A 9,134-nucleotide genomic window follows, 5' to 3' on the forward strand; every position below is an offset into this window, starting at 1 on the left:
CCGAACTCGGAGGTCTCAATCAGGGTTGGTCTAGTATGGTCTAAGTCTAAACGCCGGACATTTTCCTGGAACCTGGCTCATGTCTTGTTCCGCATAACATTATCTTTAGGTCACCAAAGAAGTGTTCATTTTTACTGAGTCAAACCCTCCAAAAAGAGTTTTACTTTTTTGATACTCTTCAGAAAACCCTGCCCACCTTCCCATCCGCGTACCAGAGCCAGCTGAAAGTCATAAACCTGGGCCAGAATCCTGTCAAAGTCACCCTGGGCACCAATGTCCAGCTGGAGCTGTCCCCGTCTCAGGTCCGTCCCAGTCCTCATATTCCACACTTCCTCGTATTCCTACTGTCTTGTTAATGTGTTTCTCACATTTGTGTGTGCGTGTCAGGCCAGTGAGCAGTTCTTCACCTTTGAAGAGGAAGAAATTAGTGTTTCTGTCGACGGTCCAGGCCAGACCAGGCCGGTCTTCCTCAGCAAGGGGGAGCGACAAACACTTTTGCTTCCCTCGAACCTCACACAGGAGTGGCGGCTGGTGAGTTGATGGTTCAAATCCGGGGTCCCCAACCAACGGTCCGGGTACCGGTACCGGTCCGTGACACCATTTTCTACCGGGCCGCACAGAAACACAAATTAATTGATAAATTACCGCATTTTTTCCAATTTACTTGGGCCTGTCCCACTAAACACAGCAATAAGCACGTTTATAGATGTATATTACAACTCCTGACAGGAAGTCATTATTTGTTATCGTACATTAAAGCACAATAATTAACATATAAAATGTTCATGTGCCAGATTTCCATCTGCAGCAGGGGTAGGGAACCTATGGCTCCAGAGCCAGATGTGGCTCTTTTGATGACTGCATCTGGCTCTGATAAATCTGATCTGACATTGCTTAACACGATAATTATGAATAATTCCACTTGTAATCACAGTGTTAAAAATAATGTTCAAAATATAAAACATTCTCATGCATTTTTAATCCATCCAGCCGTTTCTACCGCACCTGTTCAAGAAGTTGCGTTAATGGTGAGAAGTTATTTATTTATTATTGGTTAGTGTGGGGCTTGTCCTCCTGGGGGTTCTTCAGACCACCAAGCACCGACATGAGAGCCTGTTTCAGGGTTACAATATTGTTTTATTTTTCAATAAGTCTCTCAGTTGTTTTCCAGCTATTGTATTTCTAGCCCCAACCCCGTCTCTCCTCCTGGCTGCTGCTTATAACAGAGCGACAGGTGATTAGATAACAAGGCCCAGGTGGGCCATCAACGCACCTGTCGCTGCAGGCTCGCAGGCCACGTCCCCTCCCCAGTTATCTTCAGAATAACAATGTTATTACAAAGAATAAGAGACCTTTTATACTCTAGAAATGTTGGTCTTACTTAAAAATGTACGCATTTAGTCGTGTTTAGCCCTGGAAACTCATTTGGGCCGCTTGTACCCGTGATCTTATCCTTTCGGTCATGACCCAAAGCTCATGACCATAGGTGAGGATGGGAACGTAGATCGACCGGTAAATTGAAAGCTTTGCCTTCCGGCTCAGCTCCTTCTTCACCACAACGGATCGATACAACGTCCGCATTACTGAAGACGCCGCACCGATCCGCCTGTCGATCTCACCATCCACTCTTCCCCCACTCGTGAACAAGACTCCTAGGTACTTGAACTCCTCCACTTGGGGCAGGGTCTCCTCCCCAACCCGGAGATGGCACTCCACCAATCATAACGGATATTATTAATTTAACAATAAAACCTTAGGCTTAGGTCAGGCTGATTAGGAAAAAAAAATATGCTTACAACATGTAGTCTGTTGTTCTAAATTAAATAAACAAAATGAATAATGTTTTGTCAGGTTCAAACACTGATGACATGTATTAAACAAGACAAGAAGCAAGGAATTAAACAGAGACAGAATTAAATTTGGCTCAATTGAGGAGAGACGTCTGGACAGTACTCTAGTACAGTCTCACCACGCTTTGGCGAAAGATTGTACGCCTCCTCTTTTATTTGGACTTTCCCTGATTACCATACTTGCCGACCTTGAGACCTTCAAATTCGGGAGATGGGGTGCAGGGGCGTTGTTGAAGTGTGTGTGTGGGGGGGTTTGTGGTAGCGTGGGGTGTATATAGTAGCGTCCTGGAAGAGTTAGTGTTCAAAGGGGTTCTGGGTATTTGTTCTGTTGTGTTATGGTGCGGATGTTCTGCCGAAATGTGTTTGCCATTCTTGTTTGGTGTGGGTTCACAGTGTGGCGCATATTTGTAACAGTGTTAAAGTTGTTTATGCGGCCACAATAGTGTAACCTGTATGGCTGTTGACCAAGTATGCCTTGTATTCACTTGTGTGTGTCGCTTTTATTATGTGACTGGTCCGGTTTGTACGGAGGAAAAGCGGACGTTAAAAGCAGTGCGTTTAAGGCAAGCCCCCAATATTGTTGTCCAGGTGGAAATCGGGAGAATGTTTGCCCCGGGAGATTTGCGGGAGGGGCACTATAATAATTGAGTCTCCCGGGAAAATCGTGAGGGTTGGCAAGTATGCTGATTACATGACAACAGCTGGTTCTAAGGGATGGTGGTCGTAAATGGCCATCGCCTTTGATTACAACAGTTCAAAGAAAAGGTCGTAAAACAGTTCAAAAAGCGGTGCCTGTCAAGTCAATTTTATTTATATAGCACGTTTCCAACAACTTTTAAATTGAAGCAAAGTGCTTTACAGGTGAAAAAAGCATAGAGCAACAGAAACAGAAAACAAACAAAGAATGAGCTGAACAAAATAGTGCAAAAAACAATACGGTAAAAGGGGTCAAATAAAAAGTAAAACATTCGCTAAATAAAAATCATAGTAATAAAAAGTGCGACAAATAGAAAAAATAAAAAATAAATAAAAATGGGAGGGGAGTCTGGTCCTGCTTCCTCTCCACTTTGTGGTTCTCGGGTCAAAACAATACATCAACCTGGAGTTTTACAAGCCTTTTGATTGGTAAGCTCAAAGACAGCTTTTGTTGCAAAGTAACACAAAGTTTTGTGATGACTTCGACACATTTATTCTTGTTTCTTAACTTATTCATGTTTCTTAACTAAACTGTCAAAATGAAAGAGCGAAATGAAAATACAGCTTTAACACTTTTTGCACAGACTTCTTCTGTTTGGTTTATGATGTCATTGCTGCCACAAGTGGTGGAAAAGTGTATTACAACAAAGTACTGCTGCAGTCTGTGTGGACCACAGCAGAACAAAAAGTAATATATTACATTGGAAGGTGGCGCACTATAGTTAAAAAACACCGTACTGTAGTATGTGCCATCAACGTGCCGGCGACCATCTCTCAATGTTTTGCTGTTTTTATCTGCCACTCGTGGAAAGGCGGTCCGTGAAAAAGATGCATGCATTAAATGGGTCCCCGGTGGAAAAAAAGGTTGGGGCCCCCTGGTTTAAATGTCCTAAACATGAATGTTCTCCCCTCAGACTAAGGATTTGAGAGAAAAGCCGCAGCAAGGAAATAACGCCGTCCGGTAAGTGTTGCTGGATTACAAACCCCGTTTCCATATGAGTTGGGAAATGGTGTTAGATGTAAATATAAACAGAATACAATGATTTGCAAATCCTTTTCAAGCCATATTCAGTTGAATATGCTACAAAGACAACATATTTGATGTTCAAACTCATAAACTTTATTTTTGTTTTTTTGCAAATAATCATTAACTTTAGAATTTGATGCCAGCAACACATGACAAAGAAGTTGGGAAAGGTGGCAATAAAAACTGATAAAGTTGAGGAATGCTCATCAAACACTTATTTGGAACATCCCACAGGTGTGCAGGCTAATTGGGAACAGGTGGGTGCCATGATTGGCTATAAAAACAGCTTCCCAAAAAATGCTCACAAGAAAGGATGGGGCGAGGTACACCCCTTTGTCCACAACTGCGTGAGCAAATAGTCAAACAGTTTAAGAACAACCTTTCTCAAAGTGACATTGCAAGAAATTTAGGGATTTCAACATCTACGCTCCATAATATCATCAAAAGGTTCAGAGAATCTGGAGAAATCACTCCACGTAAGCGGCATGGCCGGAAACCAACATTGAATGACCGTGACCTTCCATCCCTCAGACGGCACTGTATCAAAAACCGACATCAATCTCCAAAGGATATCACCACATGGGCTCAGGAACACTTCAGAAAAAACACTGTCACTAAATACATTTGGTTGCTACATCTGTAAATGCAAGTTAAAGCTCTACTATGCAAAGCGAAAGCCATTTATCAACAACATCCAGAAACGCCGCCGGCTTCTCTGGGCCCGAGATCATCTAAGATGGACTGATGCAAAGTGGAAAAGTGTTCTGTGGTCTGACGAGTCCATATTTTAAATTATTTTTGGAAATATTCGACGTCGTGTCATCGGGGCCAAAGGGGAAGCGAACCATCCAGACTGTTATCGACACAAAGTTGAAAAGCCAGCATGTGTGATGGTATGGGGGTGCATTAGTGCCCAAGGCATGGGTAACTTACACATCTGTGAAGGCACCATTAATGCTGAAAGGTACATACAGGTTTTGGAACAACATATGCTGCCATCTAAGCGCCGTCTTTTTCATGGACGCCCCTGCTTATTTCAGCAAGACAATGCCAAGCCACATTCAGCACGTGTTACAACAGCGTGGCTTCGTAAAGAAAGAGTGCGGGTACTTTCCTGGCCCGCCTGCCGTCCAGACCTGTCTCTCATGGAAAATGTGTGGCGCATTATGAAGCATAAAATAGGACAGCGGAGACCCCGGACTGTTGAAGGACTGAAGCTCTACATAAAACAAGAATGGGAAAGAATTCCACTTTCAAAGCTTCAACAATTAGTTTCCTCAGTTCCCAAAACGTTTATAGAGTGTTGTTAAAAGAAAAGGTGATGTAACACAGTGGTGAACATGCCCTTTCCCAACTACTTTGGCACGTGTTGCAGCCATGAAATTCTAAGTTAATTATTATTTGCAAAAAAAAACAAAGTTTATCAGTTTGAACATCAAATATGTTGTCTTTGTAGCATATTCAACTGAATATGGGTTGAAAATGAATTGCAAATCATTGTATTCTGTTTATATTTACATCTAACACAATTCTCCAACTCACGTGGAAACAGGGTTTGTAATAAGAATGAGATTAATTTGGTTTTCATGGAAAAAATGTGATGACATATTAGGATTAAAGTCTGTAAAAAAAAATAGCAGTTATAATTGAAGTCTATTGAGTTAATTGAGGTCTGGATGAGGTATTTATCTTATCCATCCATCCATTTGCTACCGCTTGTCCCTTCTGGGGTTGCGGGGGGTTGCTGGAGCCTATCTCAGCTGCATACAATCCTATACTCTATATAATATTCTTACAAAGTTGCAATCAAAAACAATGCAATTTTATTTTAAAATATATATATTTATATGTGTTAAACTTTCAGACAGCTAACCTTCAAACTGGACAATCACATCACACTAAGAACACATGCAATTCCAGTTTTGGACCCTAGGGGTGCACAAGGGTAATGTGCATGAGGCTAACATGCTATTATTTCAGATTTATAAACGGGATGTCCACAGCGGTGAATGTGTCCATTCCGGGTGCAGAATGGAGCTTACTTGAGCCGCTTCAATATTCCAACTACTCTCAGATAAAGAACGGAATGTAAGTTTTTGTCAGTCCCCAATTATTTGTGGTTTGCCGGTGTTGAAGCATCCTACTTTTGTGATTCCCCCAGAGCCACTTGCACCATACGGACGGCCTCGCAGTCCTGTGACTACAGCAGAGAATTTGGATTCGGGAGTTCCTATACTTTTGTAATTCCCAGCACGTTCATCTTCGGACCGACTGTAAGTTTGGCACATTTCCTGCTTCGTCGCATTTTTTTAGCGTACTGTTGATGATCACCGCCTGACGCCGCAGTGCCACGAGTCCATCCGGGCGGTTGAAGACATCAAGCCCAACTCGGTCCACATGGCCTTCCAGATCCCCCAGTACTTCTTCATAACTGCAGGGGAAGTCATGTTCTCCGTCACAGGTCTGGAGTTCTCTTACTCACAGGTAAACATATCCACTATCTTATTTACCTTGTCTGCTATCCACGAATAAATGTGTCTGGATCATCACACTTCCTGTATCAGGAGCCAAAAACTATTACCACACCGCTTTAAAGGGGAACTGCACTTTCTTTTTGGCCTTTCATTCAAAAGCCTTGTGTGGTGTTCGGGTCTGTGGGACCCGTTTTTTAATTTTTTATTAAAAGAAAAATGATACCAATTAATTGGGGGTTAAATCCCCAAAAATGATGGCCACCGCTGCTGCTCACTGCTCCCATCAGCTAGAACGAGGAGATGGGTCGAATGCAGAGGTTCATTTCACCACACCTTGTGTGTGTGTGTGTGTGTGTGTGTGTGTGTGTGTGTGTGTGTGAGACTGTCATTGGTAGTTTAACCTTTCAAATGTAAACAATACCTATCCCTAAACACAATGCTAATTGAATTGAATTATATTTATATAGCGCTTTTTCTCTAGTGACTCAAAGCGCTTTACATAGTGAAACCCATTATCTAAGTTACATTTAAACCAGTGTGGGTGGCACTGGGAGCAGGTGGGTAAAGTGTCTTGCCCAAGGACACAACGGCAGTGACTAGGATGGCGGAAGCGGGAATCGAACCTGCAACCCTCAAGTTGCTGGCATGGCCGCTCTACCAACCGAGCTAAACCGCCCCAATGCTAAGAAACACCCATCCATCCATCCATCCATTTTCTACCGCTTGTCCCTTTTTGGGGTCACTGGAACCTATCTCAGCTGCATTCGGGCGGAAGGCGGGGTACACCCTGGACAAGTCTCCACCGCATCGCAGTGCTAGGAAACGTGCACAATTATTTTCCCAGAAAAATGGTAGTTAACACAACTGAGCGGGGGCTACTTGTGGGATGCCATTGAAGCTCGACGTGACATCTTGTAAAGATATCATAGAATTTTTTTATTTCGAGAGCTTTTAATATTTTCGATCAGGGGCGTCCAAACTTTTTGTAAAATATTATCATTAATAATTAGTGTCAAAGTTGCATCGTTTTCACATCTTTTTGCTCTTTTTTCTTACATTTTTACATGTTTTTTTCCCTAGCAATATAGTGTGGCTCTTTCCTGTAGGAAAATAATAATGGTAACGATAATTACAATAGTCTGTGATGAGGTAGCGACTTGTCCAGGGTGTACACCGCCCGAATGCAGCTGAGATAGGCTCCAGTGGTAGAAAATGGATGGATGGATGGAACATGCGGTGGTTGTGTCAATCATATTTCACGTTCTCCAAGGCGCCGAGTAACATGAAGGCGGTGCTGCAAGCGGGCTGGTTGTTTACTGTTGCCGTCGGCAACTTCATCGTCCTGATCGTGGCCGAGCTGGCAAAGATTCCCAAACGGGTAAAGAACCTCGTCGCAGGAATACGGTTTTGTTTTTTTGTGCCGTCTGGTCACAGGAGTTGTGTCCTTTTTGTGTTTGTGAAGTGGGCCGAGTACGTGCTGTTCGCCTCCCTGCTGGTGGCCGTGTGCTTCATCTTCTCCATCATGGCCTACTTCTACACCTACATGGACCCGGCGGAAATCGAGGCCCAGTTCAAGGCGGAGGTGAATGGCGATGATGATGATGATGATGACGAGGACGATAAACTCCACAAACTGAAGATGGACGCCAAAACAGACCGTGTTGATGGCGGTGACGAGAAACAAACTTATATGTGACATATGTAGGAAAAAAATATATATATATATTTTTTTTTTAATGCAAGAAATCCACCAGAAATGTGTGCGTGTGCGTTGGATTCTTTTAGACATTATCCTCCAGTTCCAGGCATCCTGCACATTATAAACTTTATAACTTATTTCCCATTTTATATATGTTTTTCACTTTTATGAAAAGCTGTAAATGATGTAAAAAAGAAAAAACAAGAATAGTTTGTAGTACCGTATTTCCTTGAATTGCCGCCGGGTATATAGTATGCGCCTGACTAGAATTTCTGCCGGGGCCAAATAATTAGCATATGTTTAGAATTTCCGCAGGGTCAAACTCGTCACGCCACGAGTGACACTTCACCTGTCATCATTTTCAAAATAGAGGAGGCTGATTTCAATCATTTGAAATCGCATAAAGGGAAGAAGATTAAGAGCTATTCAGTAGGATTTAAGGTCCAAGCTAGTGAATATGCTGAAAAGAACAGTAAGCTACTATATTTTATTAATATACCGTAGCTGCGTGTGTCAAATATGAGTCATTAAATGACTCCTGCCTCCTGGTGGTAGAGGGCGCTAGTGATCCTTCTTGCGACTACTCGGCTGCAGAAGAAGTGACAACAAGCAGAGTGAGCAGCAATCGTTTATTTTTTCCAGTTTTCTAAACTGGACTTTCAATGGAAGCAGGAGGTAATAAAGGAAGATCTCCATCCAGACACAGAGACTTTTAAAACTAAAGAAAGATAAGGAAGACTTCTATAAACAAGTTATCGATGCTTTTGATCAGAAGGAGCTGCGCATGGACTTCATTTATAAGTAAAGGTAAGACCATAATAACGTTTTTTTTTTTATTAAATGTGTTTGTCATGATGGTATCCTTACATCACACTCAAATTTATAAGCGCAGGCCTAAATTTACCGCATGCCTTTGGTAAACGCCGGAGTGAGAAGAGGTTTTAAATTAATTAGCGCCCCGGCGGCAATTCAAGGAAATACGGTATGTGAGTTTTTAATGATTGTAGTTGTCTGTTATACATAATATACATATACATGTACATATATATAATATACATGGTGCTGAATTTCCCCCAGGGATCAATAAAGTACTTTCTATTCTATTCTATTTTATTCTATAATATTAAATGTTTACCTTTCTCACTTCCAGACAAATAGTGATGCATTCAGGATGGTTTCCTGTAAAAGCTTCTTTTTTTTCTTTTTTTTTTTTTTGTTTTAATCCTGCCTCCTGCCTGAGTGCAGCTGGGACAGGCTGAGCCTGAGAGGGGCGAGCCTTAAAAAATAGATGGATTGATACAAATTGAAGTACAGTGCAAGAAAGACAACGACTGCTGTATAATAGCATTTGTACAGATTTTACCAACAACTAAACCACTAACTAACCA

The 9,134-nt window shown here is 42.1% G+C and overlaps 1 protein-coding gene across 1 annotated transcript in view; it reads left to right on the top strand.

Annotated features, from left to right (window-relative positions):
• The window catches only part of slc15a1a (solute carrier family 15 member 1a), a 34,043-nt gene extending 25,194 nt beyond the window's left edge, over nucleotides 1–8,849 (top strand). Inside the window, exons 16-23 of the mRNA XM_061880144.1 lie at nucleotides 183–302; nucleotides 388–531; nucleotides 3,461–3,507; nucleotides 5,554–5,661; nucleotides 5,735–5,846; nucleotides 5,920–6,057; nucleotides 7,318–7,425; nucleotides 7,510–8,849. Of these exons, the coding sequence (XP_061736128.1) occupies nucleotides 183–302; nucleotides 388–531; nucleotides 3,461–3,507; nucleotides 5,554–5,661; nucleotides 5,735–5,846; nucleotides 5,920–6,057; nucleotides 7,318–7,425; nucleotides 7,510–7,743 (1,011 nt within the window). The 3' untranslated portion in view covers nucleotides 7,744–8,849. The remainder of the gene's footprint in view (nucleotides 1–182; nucleotides 303–387; nucleotides 532–3,460; nucleotides 3,508–5,553; nucleotides 5,662–5,734; nucleotides 5,847–5,919; nucleotides 6,058–7,317; nucleotides 7,426–7,509) is intronic.
• The last annotated feature ends 285 nt before the right edge of the window (nucleotides 8,850–9,134 follow it).

Source organism: Nerophis ophidion, linkage group LG19 (assembly GCF_033978795.1).
Source record: "Nerophis ophidion isolate RoL-2023_Sa linkage group LG19, RoL_Noph_v1.0, whole genome shotgun sequence".
Taxonomy (NCBI): domain Eukaryota; kingdom Metazoa; phylum Chordata; class Actinopteri; order Syngnathiformes; family Syngnathidae; genus Nerophis; species Nerophis ophidion.